At 44.8% G+C, this 23,291-nt stretch overlaps 1 protein-coding gene across 11 annotated transcripts; it reads left to right on the top strand.

Moving 5' to 3' along the window:
* The first annotated feature begins 3,979 nt into the window (after positions 1-3,979).
* On the top strand, positions 3,980-23,291 carry LOC110510408 (high mobility group nucleosome-binding domain-containing protein 3-like). Of its 11 annotated transcripts, none has more exons than XM_036976442.1 (7): positions 3,980-4,118; positions 11,899-11,994; positions 15,132-15,161; positions 17,555-17,608; positions 17,808-17,912; positions 18,485-18,584; positions 22,534-23,291. In XM_036976442.1, the coding sequence occupies exons 1-7, from the start codon at positions 4,104-4,106 to the stop codon at positions 22,539-22,541; spliced, it is 408 nt and encodes a 135-aa protein (XP_036832337.1). In that variant the 5' UTR covers positions 3,980-4,103; the 3' UTR covers positions 22,542-23,291. The 11 variants fall into 11 exon arrangements, with proteins under 11 accessions (XP_036832337.1, XP_036832338.1, XP_036832340.1 ...); XM_036976443.1 differs by having other exon boundaries at positions 17,811-17,912; XM_036976445.1 differs by having other exon boundaries at positions 11,899-11,964.

Genomic DNA, 23,291 nt, shown 5'->3' on the forward strand with positions numbered 1-23,291 from the left:
TCCCTCAAAAAGGGCATTGTGTTGTGTGACAAACTGCACATTTGAGAGTTGCCTTTTATTGTCTCCAGCACAAGGTGCACCTGTGTAATGATCATGCTGTTTAATCAGCATCTTGATATGCCACACCTGTCAGGTGGATGGATTATCTTGGTAAAAGGAGAAATACTCACTAACAGATGTAAACAAATTTGTGCCCAAAATTTGAGATAAATAAGCTTTTTGTGTGTATGGAACATTTCTGTGATCTTTTATTTCAACTCATGAAACGTTGGACCAACACTTTACATGTTGTGTTTATATTTTTGTTCAGTGTGTAAAGTTATATATTGTATATTATACAATGTAAATTTAGGACTTTATACTGTATATTATATAGTGTAAAGTTAGGCCCTGATATACTGTCTATTACATAGTGTAAAATAAGGCCTTGATATACTGTATATTATATAGTGTAAAGTTAGGTCTTTATAATGTATTCTATATAATGTAAAGTTAGGCCTTTATACTGTTGATTATATAGTGTACAGTTAGGCCCTGATATATTGTACCTTATATCGTGTAAAGTTAGGCCTTTATGCTGTATATTATATAGTGTAAAGTAAGGCCCTGATATATCGTATATGATATAGTGTAAAGATAGGCCCTGATATACTGTACATTATATAACGTAAAGTTAGGCCCTGATATACTGTATATTATATATATTATATAGTGTAAAGTTAGCCCCTGATATATTGTATTGTGTAAAGTAAGGCCCTGTTAAGCAATAAGGCCCGAGGAGGTGTGGTATATGGCTAATATACCACGGCTAAGGGCTGTTCTTATGCACTACGCAAAGCGGAGTGCCTGGATACAGCCCTTAGTAGTCGTATATTGGCCATATATCACAAACCCCAAAGGTGCCTTATTGGTATTATAAACTGGTTACCAACGTAATTAGAGCAGTACAAATACATGTTTTGTCAAATCCATGGTGTACGGTCTGATATACCACGGCTGTCAGCCAATCAGCATTTAGGGCTTGAACCACCAAGTTTATAATGTATATTATAGCATGTAAAATTAGGCCCTTATACACTGTATATTATAAAATTGTAATTTAGGCCTTTATACTGTATATTTTATAGTGTATATACTGTGAATTATATTGTGTAAAGTAAGGCCCTGATATATTGTACCTTATATCGTGTAAAGTTAGGTCTTTATGCTGTATATTATATAGTGTATATACTGTGTATTATATTGTGTAAAGTAAGGCCCTGATATACTGTATACTATAAACCAGTGGTTCGAGCCCTGAATGCTTCTTGACTGAAAGCTGTGGTATATCAGAACGTATACCATGGGAATGACTAAAACATTTATTTTACTGCTCTAATTACATTGGTAACCAGTTTATAATAGCAATAAGGCACCTCTGGGGTTTGTGGTATATGGACAGTATTCCATGGCTAAGTTTTGTATCCAGGCTGTGCGTTGCCTCTTACATATGAGCAGCCCTTGGCCATGGTATATTGGCCATATACCACTTCACCTCGAGCCTTATTAGTTAATTATATAGGGTGCGTTCCAAAATGAACTCTGGCTATCAACTCATATTTCAGAGCACTCTTGTCTGAGTGTGCCAGAGCACAGAATAACTGAGGAATTTTGTAATGCGCAACACCTGTTGAATATGACCTGTGTCAGTACATTTTGGAGAAAAAAAACGTAATTAAATTCCTGCCAGCAGCACAATTACAGTCACCAGCGCTCTAGATCACTTTTTTTTTTAAACTTCCTAACCAGCGCTGCTAGGGCGAGTAAAATGGTCAGGTTGAGGTATTCTCGTATTTGTGTCTGGAAGTAGCTAGCCAACTTTAGTCAGTTAGCTTGAGTGCTTGACTGTGGTTGTGAGATCAACCCACCTCATCTGCCAGAGCGAATTTACTAACACACCCATAGTCTTACCTGGCTGCTCCTGAGTGTTCTAGTTCCTGAAACGCTATTGTATGGTTCTGGTCCACACATGCAGTTAGCCTGGATGGGGGGGTTTGTTGTGTGTGTGTGTGTGTGTGTGTATTGTAGCCTATTGTGGTGTGCTGTGCTGTGCTGTGGTTTTCCCCATTGTGATGTCACTGTAGAATGTTGCGATGCGATGGCCAATGGCCATTGTTGTTCGGAGGGTTCTTTCTGTAGAATGTTGTGTGAAGTGAGCTCCATTGTGATGCTTTTGTAGAACGTTGTGTGAGATCCAACCATTATGACGTCATAGTAGAGTAGAATGGTTGTGTAAACTGGGCTGAGTTCTGTTGTCACGTGTCATAGTAGCCTTAGTGCCTATAGTCTATAGCTACTCTGGAAATATCATCAGGGATGTGGTGGTGGAATCATTCATTCATTCCAGAGTTTCCCAGGACTTCTAAGTTGTTGTGTGTATAAATGTGTTGAGTAAGCTAATGCTGCTATTATGGATCCAATAGATGTATCAATTAATCTGTGTTTCAACTTGGCAGTCATATATATCTTATAAATACATGGATATTGCATTGATAAATAGACAATAAAACATTCAAGTTAAAATACAAGTGAAAAACATGACAAAATGTACATTTACATTTGGGGATACTGAAAGAGTTGTGGTGATTAAGTGGCATAAGTAAGTTTTGGGTGAATGTTTATTGTTCAGTCCTGGCCTTTGGCATGTTTCATGTAAATAACACCACTTTTTTTAATTTTGGTCGTACTGTGGAAGACGTGGCAATATTGATTGTTGAATATAGCTACTCTATCAACGTTTGTCTTATTGATTTGTTAATGATTGATAGTGTATTTAAAACTCAACCCTTATTGATTGATAATGATCGATAGTGTGTTTATAACACAGCCCTTATTGATTGATAATGATCGATAGTGTGTATAAGACAGAGCTTATTGATTTGTTAATGATTGATAGTGTTTATAACACAGCCCTTATTGATTGATAATGATTGATAGTGTATTTAAAACTCAACCCTCATTGATTGTTAATTGTTGATAGTGTGTTTATCACTGCCCTTATTGATTGATAATGATCGATAGTGTTTGTACTTCCCTTTAGACTGCTATAGTCTCATTCTTCTGGCCTGGTCCCGGCCAGCTGGTAAGAACTTGGACTCGGCCACGAGGACAGTCAGACCCGACCCGAATGGACCCAATAATTCCTTTTTAAAATGGAAACCCGGACTCGAAAGGACCCTGAGAAAAACCAAATCCGAACCCGAATGGACCCGAAGACAACTCAACCTAGACCCGACCCGTACCCTATTAGGTCGGGTCCAGACCCTGATTAGACCCGAGTGACAAAAAAATAGAGATCAGCCAAGTTGCTCTTCTGGTTAACAAATAGGTCCTTATATGTTGACTAGGACTTCTATAAGTCAATAAATTCACCTTATTAGCTTAAAATAAATATCTTATACAGTCTATGCAGAGCCATGGTCGGGTCCATTTAGGTCCACTCGGGTCTATCAGCTGTAGTTCGATAGACCAGATGACAATCAAACAGAACCCAACCCGGACCTGAGGGACAAATGACAATTTCAGACCCGAAAGCAAATCGTGCCCAGGTCGGGCCTCAGGTATATTGGGTCCACCCAGAACCGTGAAGACCTCTACTTCCCGCCTAGACTTCCCAGAACCACTTAGAGCCCCATTATCTTTCTATTGGCCTCTCTACTTTTCTCTTCTCTTCTCTTCCCTTCTCTACTCTTCTCGCTTTCTTTCAACCTACACATCTGGCCATCACCCACAAGCGGCCATGATTTGCTTACAAAGAGTGCGTAGCCAATCAGACAAGCCATGGGATCCCCTATTCTTACGCTTCAACCAATGTGCGCAGCGGTGATATTTGCATACAGGGGGCTTGACCAATCCCTTGTCACGACAGGAGCTGGTTTTGCGGGTTCTGGCCTATGGGTGGGCGGGATGCAGAGATAAAGGTCTGCATATGATTACCATGTGATTATAGAAGGTGTTTAGTATTGATCCGGTATCTGGTGGAAGGTTACTTCTAAACTCGCGCTGTGGACCTGCAGGGTGGACTATTTGATCCTTTCTGACGGCAATAGTATCTCTGTAACATCATGCCTAAAAGGAAGGTGAGTCGCTCTGTTTATTTTTTTTTTATCTAAACCGTTGTATCTGTGAGAGACAGGATAAGCGGTGCGTCTCTCCTAGCAGGTGAGCTGATGCGAAAGTTTCCAAACCCGAGCACCGCCTGTTAGAACGGTTCAACTGGGACTTTTTCCGGTCTGATGGGAGTGTAGAGTGGATGCGCGGGACATGGCAGCGTTCCTCCATGTTATTCGGTGTGTTTTCTGTCAAAGCCCCTGCTCTCTTTCTCTCGCTGTTCATGGCCGGTGTGTACTCCCTGTTCACACATACCGGACTGTCTGTAACCACGCAGTGCACAGCTCGCGCTCAGGAATACCGACCGGTAGGGATGCGTGCCGTACCACCGCCGCTGGCGGTTTGAAGTGGCCGCTTTATCCCCGTAGTGACTGCTTGGAGATTATTGTGCCTTTAGTGCATTTTAACGTGTTAGACCTGTCTACCGGTAGGGATTTAAATCTGTCGATGGAAGAAGGATTTCAAATGTTTTTTCCCTCTAGAAGGACAGCCTCTTCCTCGCTCTCTCTCACGGTGGCGACCTGTCATTTTGTTTTCCTACCTGTTTACCTAAAAAATAAAAAAGATCAATTTGCAAACAATGTAAAAAAAAAAAAAAAATGTAATCCTTGAGTTGCTAAAGATGCATAGAAGCATGGTCTCTTGGGTAAGGCTGTTAAATGCAGGCGTTTCAGCCCGGCTCGGTGCTGACTGTGGTGGAGAGGCAGGCAGCAAGAGCACCGAGCATAGGCGTTGGTCATCCTCTCTACTTATGTGGTGATTGGCTCAGTGTTCCGTCACTCATGGGGACGCTGTCACCGCAGAATCTCCAGGGAAAGCAAGGCACTTCAAGCCCCTTTGGGTGCTGCCATACATTTACATTAGAAGTGCCTGTCCAAGAAGGCTCAAGATCATTGGCCACAGATACAATTACGACAAAATCAGGTTATTTCTGCCGTAGCTTTGATTGGACTGATCATGTCAACAGCATACTTTAAAAATATTGGCTAACATGCTAGCCAGACAAGCAGTCATCATCATTAATCACGTTGACAATCTACTGGCAAATCCTTTTCAATCCTTGTCATATTCAGAGAAATTATAGATAAAACGTATCGGTGCTCATCGGCCATTGGACATTACCCAGCAAGTCGGAAATCACAAATTAAACAATGAGTGGTTTGGAAGGAATCAGTGGCTAACTGCAATGCAAAGCAATCACTATTTTGCTTCCTCAGCCCGCTATTCGGGTAAACCACGTCTCCAATCTTTTTGGAACTACAACAAAGAACAAACAGCAAAAACATATGTTGATGGTATTCTCACTGAAATTATATAATATACAGACCACAAATTCCAATTGGCTATACTTAAACTCTTTAACATCATCCTCAACTCTGGCATCTTCCCCAACAAATTTGACCTCAATAACTACTGTGGGAGAAGCGTCAACAGCAACCTTGGGAAAATCCACAGCATAATCATTAACAGCAGACTCGTACATTTCCTCAGTGAGAAAATGTCAAAGTAGCTTTTTAGCAAATGACCTTACGACAGGCCACACATTCACCATGGACACCCTAATTGACAAACAAACAAAGGCAAAGTCTTCTCATGCTTTGTTGATTTCAAAAAAAGCTTTTGACTCAATTTGTCATGAGGGTCTGCTATACAAACTGATGGAAAGTGGTGTTGGGGGAAAAACATACACCATTATAAAATCCATGTACACAAACAACAGGTGTGCGGTTAAAATTGCCAAAAAACACACACTTCTTCCCACAGGGTCGTGGGGTGAGACAGGGGTGCAGTTTAAGCCCCAACCTCTTCAACATATATATCAATGAATTGGCGCGGGCACTAGAACAGTCTGCAGCACCCAGCCTCACCCTACTAGAATCTGAAGTCAAATGTCTACTGTTTGCTGATGATCTGGTGCTTCTGGCCCCAACCAAGGAGGGCCTACAGCAGCACCTAAATCTTCTGCACAGATTCTGACAGACCTGGGCTCTGACAGACCTGGGCCCTGACAGACCTGGGCCCTGACAGACCTGGGCCCTGACAGACCTGGGCCCTGACAGTAAATCTCAGTAAGACAAAAATAACAGTTTTCCAAAAAAGGTCCAGTTGCCAGGACCACAAATATAAATTCAATCTAGACACCGTTGCCCTAGAGAACACAAAAAAAACGATACATACTGTACCTCGGCCTAAACATCAGCGCCACAGGTGACTTCCACAAAGCTTTGAACGATCTGAGAGACAAGGCAAGAAGGGCCTTCTATGCCATCAAAAGGAACATAACGTGCTTCTACACATGCATTGCTTGCTGTTTGGGGTTTTAGGCTGGGTTTCTGTTCAGCACTTTGTGACATCAGCTGATGTAAGAAGGGCTTTATAAATACATTTGATTTGATAACATTTGACATCCCAATTAGGATCTGGCTAAAAATACTTAAATCAGTTATAGAACCCATTGCCCTTCATGGTTGTGAGGTCTGGGTCTGCACATCAACCAAGAATTCACTAAATGGGACAAACACCAAATTGAAATTCTGTATGCAGAATTCAGCAAAACTATAATCTGTGTACAATGTAAAACACCAAATAATGCATGCAGAGCAGAATTAGGCCGATACCCTCTAATTATCACAACCCAGAAAAGAGCCGTTAAATTCTACAACCACCTAAAAGGAAGTGATTCCCAAACCTTCCATAACAAAGGCATCACCTACAGAGAGATCAACCTGGAGAAGAGTCCCCTAAGCAAGCTGGTCCTGGGGCTCTGTTCACAAACACCAACAGACCCCACAGAGCCAAGGACAGCAACACAATTAGACCCAACCAAATCATGAGAAAACAAAAAGATAATTACTTGACACATTGGAAAGAATTAACAAAAAAACAGAGCAAACTAAAAAGCTATTTGGTCCTAAACAGAGAGTACACAGCAGCAGAATACCTGACCACTGTGACTGACCCAAAATTAAGGAAAGCTTTGACTATGTACAGACTCAGTGAGCATAGCCTTGCTATTGAGCAAGGCCACCATAGGCAGACCTGACTCTCAAGAGAAGACAGGCTATGTGCACACTGCCCACAAAATGAGGTGGAAACTGAGCTGCACTTCCTAACCTCCTGCCAAATGTAGGACCATATTAGAGACACATATTTCCCTCAGATTACACAGACCCACAAAGAATTTGACATTTTGAACTCCCATATATACTCCCATACTATATTTTAAACTCCCATATATACTGGGTGAAATACCACAGTGTGCATCACAGCAGCAAGCTTTGTGACCTGTTGCCACAAGAAATGGGCAACCAGTGAAGAACAAACACCTATGTAAATACAACCCATATTTAGGTTTATTTATTGTCCCTTTTGTACTTTAACTATTTGCATATAATATGACATTTGTAATGTCTTTATTCTTTTGGAACTTTTGTGAGTGTAATGTTTACTGTTCATTTTATATTGTTCATTTCACTATTGTTTATTATCTACTTCACTTGCTTGCTTTGGCAATGTAAACATATAAAGCCTGTATATTGAAATTGAATTGAGAGGGAGGGGACGTATGAAGAGAGAGAGAGTGAGGGGGGGGGCATGGAGAGTGAGGCAGAGAGAGAGTGAGGGGGGAGGCATGGAGAGAGTGAGGGGGGAGCATGGAGAGTGAGGCAGAGAGAGAGTGAGGGGGGAGGCATGGAGAGAGTGAGGGGGGAGCATGGAGAGTGAGGCAGAGAGAGTGAGGGGGGAGGCATGGAGAGTGAGGCAGAGAGAGAGAGTGAGGGGGGAGGCATGGAGAGTGAGGCAGAGAGAGAGAGTGAGGGGGGGCATGGAGAGTGAGGCAGAGAGAGAGTGAGGGGGGGGGCATGGAGAGTGAGGCAGAGAGAGAGGGGGCATGGAGAGTGAGGCAGAGAGAGAGAGTGGGTGTGGGGCATGCAGAGAGGGGGGATAGAGAGTGAGGCAGAGAGAGATAGGGGGCATGGAGAGTGAGGCAGAGAGAGAGGGTGGGGGGCATGCAGAGAGGGGGATAGAGAGTGAGGCAGAGAGAGATAGGGGGCATGGAGAGTGAGGCAGAGAGAGATAGGGGGCATGGAGAGTGAAGCAGAGAGAGAGGGAGGGGGGACATGGTGAAAGAGGTTGTTGCTATGTAAATTATGTATTGTCCTCTGGCTAAACCATCAGGGTGTTTGGATAGCCTGTTTTTAGAGGAAGACCCTAGATACATAGGTGTTTAGCTAGCCTGTCTATCTGCCTACCAGTCTACCTGCCTACCTGTCTATCTGCCTACCTTTGAGCCTGTCTACCCACCTACCTGTGAGCCTGTCAACCTGCCTACCTGTCTACCTGCCTACCTGTGAGCCTGTCTACCTGCCTACCTGTGAGCCTGTCAACCTGCCTACCTGTCTATCTGCCTACCTGTCTACCTGCCTACCTGTCTACCTGCCTACCTGTGAGCCTGTCTACCTGTCTATCTGCCTACCTTTGAGCCCGCCTACCTGTCTACCCGCCTACCTGTCTACCCGCCTACCTGTCTACCCGCCTACCTGTCTACCTGCCTACCCGCCTACTTGTGAGCTTGTCAACCTGCCTACCTGTCTACCCACCTACCTGTCTACCTGCCTACCCGCCTACCTGTGAGCTTGTCAACCTGTCTACCCGCCTACCTGTGAGCCTGTGAACCTGCCTACCTGTCTACCCGCCGATCCGTCTACCTGTGAGCCTGTCAACCTGCCTACTCGTCTACCTGCCTACCCTTCTTGCATCTACCTGCCTTGCATCAGTTACTTGATGTGGAATAGAGTTCCATGTAGTCATGGCTCTGTGTAGCAATGTGTGCCTCCCATAGTCTGTTCTGGACTCGGGGACTGTGAAGAGACCTCCAGTGACACTGTCCCCGAGGCTGAGAGATAGTATCTGCTGATAGTCATGATCTCTAGTCCACTCATCTCCTCTCCAGTCATAATTACTATTAGTCATGAAACTTCCTGATTCTCCACAGATTAAAGCCCTGGACTAAGAAATATGCTCCTGAGATTCTCCTCGTCCAGGACAAGGTTTACCGTCCAGGACAAGGTTTACCGTCCAGGACAAGGTTTACCGTAATCTGTGTCGGGGAAACTCTAAACTCTCTCTAATGTCTTAGTGAGGTGGTGTTTCTGAGAGACTTTGTCAATATTCATTAGTATTTTATGATCAAATGGATGTTTGGTCTGCTTGATCAATCTGGGGTACAAACACCAGTGGAGGCTCGTCAGAGGAGGAAAGGGACATTTCAGAAAAATGTAAATAGTGAAACATTATAAAAGTTTTCCTTTTTAGATAAAACTTTACTAAATATATTCACGTCACCAAATAATTGATTAAAACACACTGTTTTACCATGAAGATCTACAGTTGCTTCAACAGCACCTTCTTGGCTAGCACCATGGTGTAGCCGGAGGAAAGCTAGTTTCCATCCTCCTCTGGGTACATTGACTTCAATACAAAACATAGGAGGCTAATGGTTTTCACCCCCTTTCCATAGACTTACACAGTAATTATGATAATGTCCGGAGAACGTCCTCAGAGCTCTTGCATCGTTAACTGACATGTTATCCACTCAAAGGATCAGAGAATGGATCGAGTACTGAAAGCATGAGCTACAGCTAACTAGCACGGCAGTGCATAAATTGTGGTGAGTAGATGACTCAGGGAGAGAAGGACAATAGTTAAACAGTTTAACAACTTCACTTCTTCCAAAATTAAGGAGAAGCAGAGAGAGGGAGAGCTATCATAGAATATATATTTTTACTTTCACTTACTTAGCTGGTGTCAAATGCAGCTAGCTAGTTTAACCTACGCGGCAGGTTAGAGCGTTGGGCCAGTTGTCCGAAACATTGCTGGATTGAATCCCCGAGTGGACAAGGTAAAAATCTCTTGTTCTTCCCGGGAACAAGGCAGTTAACCCACTGTTCCCTGGTAGGTCACCATTGAAAATAAAGGTTACATTTAAATTATAAAAAAAACAGCTCAGAGACGGATGCTATGTTAGCTAGCTGTCTATGGCTGTCCAACAGAGAGTGATGCTTCCAAGGTAAGCTTCTGCTTTTATTAATTTATTGCCACCGGGTCCCGCGAGTATAACCGCTCAAATGTACTGCATGATTGTAGCGGGTTTTATAACGCGTTAGTTCTTTGTTGACTATGACTGACAAACGATGTAGGCTGTGATTAGTGATTCACGGTCATGATATGAAGGTTTGGAAAGTTTTTTTCCCCCGGTCACAGAGAGCTGATGTGTTGTGCACTGAAGTCCACAAGCGAAGGGAAAAGGTGAGAGGACAAGAGCAGTAGATAGATGCGAGAAGGAATTATATATACAACGAGCTGTTAGTATGTGTCTGCTATGACAGTGATCATGCTGTTTGTATGTGTCTGCTATGACAGTCATCATGCTGTTTGTATGTGTCTGCTATGACAGGGATCATGCTGTTTGTATGTGTCTGCTATGACAGTGATCATGCTGTTTGTATGTGTCTGCTATGACAGTCATCATGCTGTTTGTATGTGTCTGCTATGACAGGGATCATGCTGTTTGTATGTGTCTGCTATGACAGTGATCATGCTGTTTGTATGTGTCTGCTATGACAGTGAACTGTGTTTGTGTGTGATCAGGAGTGTATTCATAGCGCCGATACTGTTGAAAAACGTTCCTTAAACGGAAGTAAACTAAATGAAACGAGGATAAACATACCCGAATTTGTCCAGTAGAAACTCTCATGTGCAACTGTTGGACTAATGATGACAGATCATCTAGATGCAGGCCTGAGTGTGCAAGGCCTTGTTTAATGTTTCACTGTCTGTCACCTTGATTACTCAATCCTCTCGACCTGTGCACCTACTCTGTAAACGTCCATTCATAGGCCAGGCTGGAGCAACCTCGTGATGGATATAAACGTGCCGCCGACCTCCTGCGTTTATTTTAGCAGTTCGTCGTGTCTATTTAAATATCGAGGAATATGTCACTTTCCCTGGTCATTAGGTACAACATGAATTTGTGCATGAGGTGCGACTCGAGTTTCGCCTCTCTCTGGTCAGTATCACTGGAGGAAAGATAGGAGAGAACAGGGGACAGTGCTCTCTCTCTCCCTCCCTCCCTCCCTCCGCTGAGACTAATGCTGTGTTCAAAGCAACTGGAAACTCGGAAATCTCCGACCTCAGTGTGTTCAAGATCTGGGAACTCAGAAATAAACGAGATCCTACTAGAAAAAAGCGTTTTGAACCGTCATCTACCTCGGAAACTCTGACGTCATGATTTTCCCTCGTTCAGTTCCCAGTGTTTCTTGAAAGGGCCATGACATCACATGCAGGTGTCCCGTACCATCAGTCCAGGAAAATTAAAAAAATACAATGATTTGCTCGATTTATGCTCAGCTGTGCCTCGCAAGTGCTACACCAACGGATCTATTTTGTTATCAAAACTTGAGTGTTGAAATATAATATGTTCTGAGAATAATGATATTGGCAGACCAGTTATATAGCCAATATGAGGTAATAATGCATTAGGTCGACTGCACAAACATCATTTCTACACAACTGTTTATATTAGCTTCATGTTTAAAAATAAAATCTGAGCAATAGATCTCGGTTTGCTTTTTGACTGTGAAAGTGATCTTGATTGGTTGGTGACCACTGGCTCACCGTACAACGTAACAGACATCTCGGCCGTGGATACCGGGTGTGTTGTGTATTCAGTCCTCTCTCTGTTTCTTCCAGTCTGCCGAAGGGGCTGGTGCCAAGGACGCCTCTAAAGTCACTAAGCAGGAGGTCGCTAAGCAAGAGGTCGCTAAGCAGGAGGTCGCTAAGCAAGAGGTAGGAGCTCTGTGTGTGTGTGTGTGTGTGTGTGTGTGTGTGTGTGTGTGCAGTGTGTGTGTGTGCAGTGTACAGTGTTTGTGTTTTACACAACCGCAAACACGCTCATTATGTATGTATCGGATTCACCACACAAACACATACAGGAAACGCTTAAACACCCTGATACATGAAGAGGATCTTTATACAAACACACTATCCACACTACCCCTAATACACTACCCCTAGTACACTACCCCTCCACACTACCCCAGTACACTACCCCTAGTACACTACCCCTAGTACACTACCCTTAATACACTACCCCTAGTATACCTACCCCTACTCACTACCCCTCTACACTACCCTTAGTACACTACCCTTAATACACTACCCCTAGTATACCTACCCCTACTCACTACCCCTCTACACTACCCTTAGTACACTACCCTTAATACACTACCCCTAGTATACCTACCCCTACTCACTACCCCTAGTACACTACCCTTAGTACACTACCCTTAATACACTACCCCTACTCACTACCCCTCTACACTACCCTTAGTACACTACCCTTAATACACTACCCCTAGTACCTACCCCTCCACACTACCCCTCCACACTACCCCAGTACACTACCCCTAGTACACTACCCCTCCACACTACCCCTAGTACACTACCCTTAGTACACTACCCCTCCACACTACCCCTAGTGCACTACCCCTAGTACACTACCCCTCAACACTACCCCAGTACAGTACCCCTAGTACACTACCCTTAATACACTACCCCTAGTACACTACCCCTCCACACTACCCCTAGTACACTACCCTTAGTACACTACCCCTAGTATACCTACCCCTACTCACTACCCCTCTACACTACCCCTAGTACACTACCCTTAGTACACTACCCCTCCACACTACCCCTAGTACACTACCCCTCCACACTACCCCTAGTACACTACCCCTCCACACTACCCCTAGTACACTACCCCTCCACACTACCCCTAGTACACTACCCCTAGTACACTACCCCTCCACACTACCCCAGTACACTACCCCTAGTACACTACCCCTCCACACTTCCCTTAGTACACTACCCCTCCACACTACCCCAGTACACTACCCCTAGTACACTACCCCTCCACACTTCCCTTAGTACACTACCCCTCCACACTACCCCAGTACACTACCCCTAGTACACTACCCCTCCACACTTCCCTTAGTACACTACCCCTCCACACTACCCCTAGTACACTACCCCTAGTACACTACCCCTCCACACTACCCCTAGTACACTACCCCTCCACACTACCCCTAGTACACTACCCCTAGTACACTACCCCTCCACACTACCCCAGTACACTACCCCTAGTACACTACCCCTCCACACTTCCCTTAGTACACTACCCCTCCACACTACCCCTAGTACACTACCCATAGTACACTACCCCTCCACACTACCCCTAGTACACTACCCCTCCACACTTCCCCTAGTACACTACCCCTGGTACACTACCCCTAGTACACTACTCCTAGTACACTATCCCTAGTATACCTACCCCTAGTACACTACCCCTAGTACACTACCCCTAGTACACTACCCCTAGTACACTACCCCTAGTATACCTACCCCTAGTATAACTACCCCTCCTCACTACCCCTAGTATCCTACCCCTAGGACCCTACCCCTTGTACACTACCCTTAATACACTACCCCTAGTACTGTACCCCTAGTACACTACCCCTAGTACACTACCCCTAGTACACTACCCCTAGTACACTACCCCTAGTACACCTACCCCTAGTACACTACCCGTCTACACTACCCCTCCACACTAACCCTAGTACACTACCCCTAGTACACTACCCCTCCACACTACCCCTAGTAGACCTACCCCTAGTACACTACCCCTCCACACTACCCATAGTACACTACCCCTAGTACACTACCCCTCCACACTACCCCTCCACACTACCCCTAGTACCTACCCCTAGTACACTACCCCTAGTACACCTACCCCTAGTGCACTACCCGTCTACACTACCCCTCCACACTAACCCTAGTACACTACCCCTAGTACACTATCCGTCCACACTACCCCTCCACACTACCCCTAGTACACTACCCCTCCACACTACCCATAGTACACTACCCCTCCACACCACCCATAGTACACTACTCCTCCACACTACCCCTAGTACACTACCCCTCCACACTACCCCTAGTACACTACCCCTCCACACTACCCCTAGTACACTACCCCTCCTCACTACCCCTAGTAAACCTACCCCTAGTATACTACCCCTAGTACACTGCCCCTCCTCACTACCCCTAGTACACTACTTCTAGTACACTATCCCTAGTACACTACCCCTCCTCACTACCCCTAGTACACTACCCCTAGTATGCTACCCCTAGTACACTACCCCTCCTCACGACCCCTAGTACACTACCCCTCCTCACTACCCCTAGTATACCTACCCCTAGTATACCTACCCCTAGTATACTACCCCTCCTCACTACACATAGTTTACTGCCCCTAGTACACTACCCCTAGTACACTACCCCTCCTCACTACCGCTCTTCACTACCCCTAGTACACTACCCCTCCTCACTACACATAGTTTACTGCCCCTAATACACTACCCCTCTTTACTACCCCTAGTACACTACCCCTCCTCACTACACATAGTATACTACCCCTAGTACACTACCCCTAGTACACTAACAGACCCTCAATACACAACTGATATGCCCTCTGTCCCCTCTCCTCCTCTCCCCCCTCTCTCTCTCTCCCCCTCTCTCTTGCTGTCTCTCTCTCCCTCTCTCTCTTGCTGTCTCTCTCTCCCTCGCTCTCTTGCTGTCTCTCCCCCTCTCTCTTGCTGTCTCTCTCCCTCTCTCTCTTGCTGTCTCTCTCTCCCTCTCTCTCTTGCTGTCTCTCTCTCCCTCTCTCTCTTGCTGTCTCTCTCTCCCTCTCTCTCTTACTGTCTCTCTCTCCCTCTCTCTCTTGCTGTCTCTCTCTCCCTCTCTCTCTTGCTGTCTCTCTGCTGTCTCTCCCCCTCTCTCTTGCTGTCTCTCTCCCCCTCTCTCTTGCTGTCTCTCTCCCCCTCTCTCTTGCTGTCTCTCTCTCCCCCTCTCTCTCTCTTCTGTAGCCCACCAGACGGTCAGAGAGGTTGTCATCGGTAAGTTTAATCATCCCCTCTTCCTTCCTCCCTCCTCTCTCTCGTCGTTGCTCCACCAGAAGCAGTCTGTGGGTCATAGTTTCTCACTGTCACCAGATATGATATTAGGATCTGAAATCATAACTAGCTAGATATTCAGACAGTGTTCTATTCAGACTGGGTTATAAAGGAGTGTTCTATACAGACTGGGTTATAAAGGAGTGTTCTATTCAGACTGGGTTATAAAGGAGTGTTCTATTCAGACTGGGTTATAAAGGAGTGCTCTATACAGACTGGGTTATAAAGGAGTGTTCTATTCAGACTGGGTTATAAAGGAGTGTTCTATTCAGACTGGGTTATAAAGGAGTGTTCTATTCAGACTGGGTTATAAAGGAGTGTTCTATTCAGACTGGGTTATAAAGGAGTGTTCTATTCAGACTGGGTTATAAAGGAGAGTTCTATTCAGACTGGGTTATAAAGGAGTGCTCTATTCAGACTGGGTTATAAAGCAACCCAGCAAAGACAGCAAGCTGTCTTCATCGGGGTATCGTGACAGCAAGCCGTCTTCATCGGGGTATCGTGACAGCAAGCCGTCTTCATCGGGGTATCGTGACAGCAAGCCGTCTTCATCGGGGTATCGTGACAGCAAGCCGTCTTCATCGGGGTATCGTGACAGCAAGCCGTCTTCATCGGGGTATCGTGACAGCAAGCCGTCTTCATCGGGGTATCGTGACAGCAAGCCGTCTTCATCGGGGTATCGTGACAGCAAGCCGTCTTCATCGGGGTATCGTGACAGCAAGCCGCCTTCATCGGGGTATCGTGACAGCAAGCCGTCTTCATCGGGGTATCGTGACAGCAAGCCACCTTCATCGGGGTATCGTGACAGCAAGCCGTCTTCATCGGGGTATCGTGACAGCAAGCCCTCTTTATCGGGGTATCGTGACAGCAAGCCGTCTTCATCGGGGTATCGTGACAGCAAGCCGTCTTCATCGGGGTATCGTGACAGCAAGCCGTCTTTATCGGGGTATCGTTACAGCAAGCCGTCTTCATCGGGATATCGTGACAGCAAGCCGTCTTCACCGGGTATCGTGACAGCAAGCCGTCTTCATCGGGGTATCGTGACAGCAAGCCGTCTTCATCGGGGTATCTTGACAGCAAGCCGTCTTCATCGGGGTATCGTGACAGCAAGCCGTCTTCATCGGGGTATCGTGACAGAATTCAGTGTTGTAAAGGTGGTGGGGGGAAAAGGTCCCTGCAGGTTGCTTCTGGTCCTGCGCTTGTTTTCTCTCTCTCGTCCTCATTTCCTTTACCAGACTTGATATCTATCTGTTCTGTTCATCCTCGGTCTGTCGTGATTTCACTGTCTTCAAGCATGGCGCACATGGGCCGGATCTCAAACTGCAGCATATTCCCTTTGTAGTGCACTATTGTTGACCCCATAAAGAATAGGGTTTCATTTGGGACACATGGTCTTGGTAACTTCAGCTTGTTGTGAACGTTAGCCCTTCATCATTAACATGTTTATATAACACATTATTACAGCCTTGTTTATATGATGCATTATTACAGCCATGTTTATATAACGCATTATTACAGCCATGTTTATATGATGCATTATTACAGCCATGTTAATATAACGCATTATTACAGCCATGTTTATATGATGCATTATTACAGCCATGTTTATATAACACATTATCACAGCCATGTTTATATAATGCATTATTACAGCCATGTTTATATTATGCATTATTACAGCCATGTTTATATGATGCATTATCACAGCCATGTTTATATAACGCATTATTACAGCCATGTTAATACATTACCTTATCTCAATATTACTATTATAGCTGATTATGTGATCAGGTTATTACAGATTTTTAACCAACAGGTTCTCACGGCTTTATTTTAGTCACTTTAATAACGAAAGGATCCAATGATAGTCTTCCCTGTTTACATAATGATGATATGTTAAATATACTGCTAAGTTAAATATGTTAAATATACTTTTAAGTTCGCATTGATTAAGCTGTCTGTACGTACCTTCAGCTGAGGTGTTGCCGTCTACTAGTGGGTATTGTATGGCCTCCCCTATAGCCCACAATGCACTATTGTTCAGGTTATACATATATTCCTATGCTAAGCTATTTCTATGGTGTTTTCCCATTGTCTTTGCTAAGCTAAGTTTATAGAAATGCTCCATTCTCTCAGCTAAGCTAATTCCATTGAAATGTCCAATCCACTCAGCTGAGCTAATTCTATAGAAATGCCCCATTCTAAACTAAGATAATTGTATGGTGTTTCCCACTTTTTGTGCTAGGCTAAGCTAAACTAAGCTAATTCTATAGCGTTCCCCCACTCTTTAACTAGGCTAATGCTAAAGCTAATGGCTCTCTCTCTCTGACCTACAGAAACCAGCTCCTCCCAAACCGGTTGAGGTCAAGCCTAAGAAGGCTATCGCCAAGGTAATGCCATCGAGCACACACACACTGTCCAGGTGTTAAAGTGCGTTTCCATAAATGCATGTTGTGTTTGTTTTAAAGTCTCAAAGTTTCTGTCCATTTGAATGTTCTCAGAGCTGTTTTTAATTGGTTGTGTCTGTCCTCTGTTGGGATTGGTAGTCTCTGTTTCTATGCTGTGTTCTGATTGGCTCTGTCTGCCTAGAAGCCGGTGGACAAGGTGGACGACAAGGCCATGAAGGGAAAGAAAGGAGGCGCTAAGTTGAAGAGGGAGGATGGCCCCTCCCATAACCGACAGACTCTTACAGAGGTACGCTAGGCCACACCTCCATCAGAGAATGTAGAGGAGATACGCTAGGCCACACCTCCATCAAAGGATGTAGAGGAGATACGCTAGGCCACACCTCCATCAGAGAATGTAGAGGAGGTACGCTAGGCCACACCTCCATCAGAGAATGTAGAGGAGATACGCTAGGCCACACCTCCATCAAAGGATGTAGAGGAGGTACGCTAGGCCACACCTCCATCAGAGAATGTAGATGAGGTACGCTAGGCCACACCTGCATCAAAGGATGTAGAGGAGATACGCTAGGCCACACCTCCATCAGAGAATGTAGAGGAGATACGCTAGGCCACACCTCCATCAAAGGATGTAGAGGAGGTACGCTAGGCCACACCTCCATCAGAGAATGTAGATGAGATACGCTAGGCCACACCTCCATCAAAGGATGTAGAGGAGGTACGCTAGGCCACACCTCCATCAGAGGAGGGGGGCTGGTTGTGGGATTATAATCATCTAACATGTCTTCCTTCAATGTTCTCCCTGTCTCTCTCTCACACACACACACGCACACCCACGCACACACACACACACACACACAGATCTGTGTGTCTCGCTCCAGTGTCAGTGTGACCTACTACAGAAGTCTTGCTCCCTACTCCATGTCTGTCAGAGGACCGAGTGAGACAGTCCGAGTCAACGGTATGACAGACAGACCGACAGAGTGCTGTGGATTTGAACCAGAGTTGTTAGGGGGTCTCCCAAATGGCACTCTATTCCCTCCGTAGAGCATTACTTTAGACCTAGCCATAGACCTAGCCATAGACCTAGGCCTAGCCATAGACATAGACATAGACCTAGCCATAGACATAGACCTAGCCATAGACCTAGGCCTAGACATAGACATAGCCATAGACCTAGACCTAGGCCTAGCCATAGACATAGACATAGACCTAGCCATAGACATAGATATAGACATAGACCTAGGCCTAGCCATAGACATAGCCATAGACCTAGCCATAGATCTAGCCCTAGACCTAGGCCTAGCCATAGACATAGACATAGCCATAGACCTAGGCCTAGACATAGACATAGACATAGCCATAGACCTAGCCATAGATCTAGCCCTAGACATAGACATAGCCATAGACCTAGCCATAGATCTAGCCCTAGACCTAAGCATAGACATAGGGAACGGAGTCCGATTTGGGATGCGGTTTGTGTGATTTAACCACTGTGTGTTGTAAACTGAGTGTGTGATTTAACCACTGTGTGTGTGGGCACTAACATTGTATGAAATGTGTGTGTGTGTGTGTGTGTTCTCAATTTTCAGTATGTACAGTCTGTTAACACATCAGGATCACTAGTGATGCTACTAACTAGCTAGCAGGACCAGACCAGTCTTTTCCTCGGCCATGGAACTAGGTTTTCACTAGCTAAATTAATAATAATAATAATAATATATATTATCACTGTGTAATGTGATGTATTACAAGGGTCATAGTAGTACGACAGTCCCTCTTCACCTCTTACTGCTCTAATTACATTGGTAACCAGTTTATAATAGCAATAAAGCACCTCCGGGTTTGTGGTATATTGGCCAATATACCACACTTCCCCAGGCCTTATTTCTTAATTGTGTAATTGAATTGTAAATTTTTCTGTATAAATAGCCTCTAAAATATTTAAGTGTAATGTCCTGATAAGCCAGTGTTTGGATGATATATTGACGCTGGTGTTGTTGGGCCCGAGAAGTCGAACCATGCCAATATATCTTCCAAATGCAGTCTTCGTGGGCATTATCCCTTTTATACAGTGGGTTACCAACATATTCAAATAATGATTGACATATTTTAATTAAATAGTTATTTTGATGAATTTCTTCATAACATTTCATCCTGCCACCAGATATAGTCCCGACACAAATCTAGGGTTGTTACTCAAGCCGGATGGTCATTCGTTCTCTTATCGGTTCGGTTGCCAGAGACGCGACCCAGTCATTCAGTATCTATGGACTCGACCCAGTCGTTCAGTATCTATGGACGCGACCCAGTCGTTCAGTATATATGGACGCGACCCAGTCGTTCAGTATCTATGGACGCGACCCAGTCGTTCAGTATCTATGGACTTGACCCAGTCGTTCAGTATCCAGTCGTTCAGTATCTATGGGCGCGACCCAGTCGTTCAGTATTTATGGACTCGACCCAGTCGTTCAGTATCTATGGACTCGACCCAGTCGTTCAGTATCTATGGACGTGACCCAGTCGTTCAGTATCTATGGACTCGACCCAGTCGTTCAGTATCTATGGACGCGACCCAGTCGTTCAGTATCCAGTCGTTCAGTATCTATGGACGCGACCCAGTCGTTCAGTATCTATGGACTCGACCCAGTCGTTCAGTATCTATGGACTCGACCCAGTCGTTCAGTATCTATGGACGCGACCCAGTCGTTCAGTATTTATGGACTCGACCCAGTCGTTCAGTATCTATGGACTCGACCCAGTCGTTCAGTATCTATGGACGCGACCCAGTCGTTCAGTATCTATGGACTCGACCCAGTCGTTCAGTATCTATGGACGCGACCCAGTCGTTCAGTATCCAGTCGTTCAGTATCTATGGACGCGACCCAGTCGTTCAGTATCTATGGACTCGACCCAGTCGTTCAGTATCTATGGACTCGACCCAGTCGTTCAGTATCTATGGACGCGACCCAGTCGTTCAGTATCTATGGACTCGACCCAGTCGTTCAGTATCTATGGACTTGACCCAGTCGTTCAGTATCCAGTCGTTCAGTATCTATGGACGCGACCCAGTCATTCAGTATCTATGGACTCGACCCAGTCGTTCAGTATCTATGGACTCGACCCAGTCGTTCAGTATCTATGGACGCGACCCAGTCGTTCAGTATCTATGGACGCGACCCAGTCGTTCAGTATCTATGGTCGCGACCCAGTCGTTCAGTATCTATGGACTAGACCCAGTCGTTCAGTATCCAGTCGTTTAGTATCTATGGACTAGACCCAGTCGTTCAGTATCCAGTCGTTCAGTATCTATGGACGCGACCCAGTCGTTCAGTATCTATGGACGCGACCCAGTCGTTCAGTATCTATGGACTCGACCCAGTCGTTCAGTATCTATGGACTCGACCCAGTTTTCAGTATCTATGGACTCGACCCAGTCGTTCAGTATCTATGGACGCGACCCAGTCGTTCAGTATCTATGGACGCGACCCAGTCTTTCAGTATCTATGGACGCGAACCAGTCGTTCGTTCTAAATGTTCCATTGTCATACTGACTGGAAACGTTCCTATCCTTTGCTTGTTAGCTAGTCAACTACAGCTAATTTACAGTCAAATAGTGCAGCCAGAATAACATCAAAGTAGCGGCATCTGTTTAAGGTGTTTTCCAGTGACATTTATTTGGATACATCCATAACAATGAGCTAATGAGGCGCGATTTCGCCTGGCATAGAACATGTGCTCTCTCAGAGGAGCCAACAACACAGCTACAGTAACTCAATCACTTTAAACTGAAGCTGGAAATACTGCAAACTAGGTGCACTTCGCATTTCTTTGTATATATCCATAAAAATGATACCAGCTGATTCATGATTTCGACTGGCTGAGAAACGCTGCCTGCCTGTCTGTCTCGTACCGACTTCCGACATGTATATTACTATGGGACAGCTGGTGATCCAATTTGAATATTGAAACAATGTTGCAAATGTCGGAGAGACAGACAGCAAGGTTTATACAAATGTTGAAAACTAAATGTTGGTCGAAAAAGAAATGTGAGACAATGTCTAGATGCTTTTTATAGTGGAGATCAAGTTTATAAATTGCCTGGTTGGGCTGAGGAGGCAGTGTATTGCAGCAGTCAGATGGAACAGAGTGAATAAGCATTTTAAAGTAATAGATTTAACCGGTGGTAACTTGTGGAGTAGACACCGCCTGGAATGTGATTTTAACCAATCAGCATACAGGATTAGAAGCACCCATTGTATAAATGCAAATAGACAATACCTGTAAATGTCATTGTTATCTTGGAAAGCTGTGAGTGCTATTATATGATACTATATCAGTACTTGTTGCATTTCCAACTTGTTTAAGTCAGCCAGTGTATGGCTGTGGTTTGACTGCATATGAATGGGTTGAATGGAATGTTGGCATATTTTTTTATTTAACCTTTTATTAACTAGGCAAGTCAGTTAATAACAAATTCTTATTTACAATGACGACCTACCCCGGCCAAACCCAGTCGACGCTGGGCCAATTGTGCGCCGCCCTATGGGACTCCCAATCACAGCCGGATGTGATACCGCCTGGATTTGAGCCAGGGACTGTAGTGACGCCTCTTGCACTAAGATGAGGTGCCTTAGACCGCTGTGCCTCTCAGGAGCCCTTTGGAATATTGGCAGTTACAAAATAATTAGTGGAGTCATTCATTTAAAACTCTGGCTAGCTGGCTAACAAACATACAGTGTAGATAAATTCTTCAAATTCATTATTTTACACTATCTTATCACAGCACTGGCAAACCATGGTTGACCAACTCCCTGACCATCATGGCTGACCTTTATCCCATCATAAGAAGGTTCATGTCCATTCTAGTGTTCTGATTCCTAATTCTATGTGTTTGTGTCTGTCTGCAGGAGACTGAGGCTGTGGGGGCGGGGTCTGACGAGGAGAAGGAATGAGGAAATTGGGGGTGTGTCTTTCTCTGACTTCTCCCAAACCGGTACCATGGAAACAAAGAAAGGATCTTTTTTTACGAGGATTTTGTAAAATGCTGAATTTTTTGGGGTCCTGTGATATTAGCGAAGATAAACCAACACCCCACGTCCACACTCCTTGCAGTTCTATCACTCTCTTTCTTTTCCAATCCTTTCCTCCCTCTCTTCCATTTTGTTGTTTTACTCCTCTCCCTCTCTTTCTCCTCAACCTTTTCTTGAAAGACAGAATGAAGTGACATGTTTTTAAAAAATGGCTGCAACTATTCTTCCTCTGGCAGTGGGAGGAGCCTCACAGGGTCACCATTATAATGTGTCTCACGTCCTTTCTAAATGATGACGTCATATCCTCTCTACTAAGATAGCTCTTTTTGATGACATCACTGTAAATCATCTCCCGGCTATGACATCAGAGACCCAGGGGTCAAACTAGGCTCCTATGGCATCACAGGTGACCTTTGACCCTGAACTGAGGTGTTGCCATGGAGAATATTTGCGGCTTTTTAAGCAGATGTAGAAAAGTTTGAGAATTGTCACTCCTGTGTTTGAAACTGGCAGAGCAGTGGCATAGCAATAACAAGTGGTGTTTCAGTTCTAGAACGCTGTGGATTCTAGAACCTCTCTGAGTTCCACCCTGCCTGGGGGAAAACATTATTTTGAAATAAAAGCTGAAAGTTGAA

The sequence above is a fragment of the Oncorhynchus mykiss genome, chromosome 4, assembly GCF_013265735.2.
Source record: "Oncorhynchus mykiss isolate Arlee chromosome 4, USDA_OmykA_1.1, whole genome shotgun sequence".
Classification (NCBI taxonomy): Eukaryota; Metazoa; Chordata; class Actinopteri; order Salmoniformes; family Salmonidae; genus Oncorhynchus; species Oncorhynchus mykiss.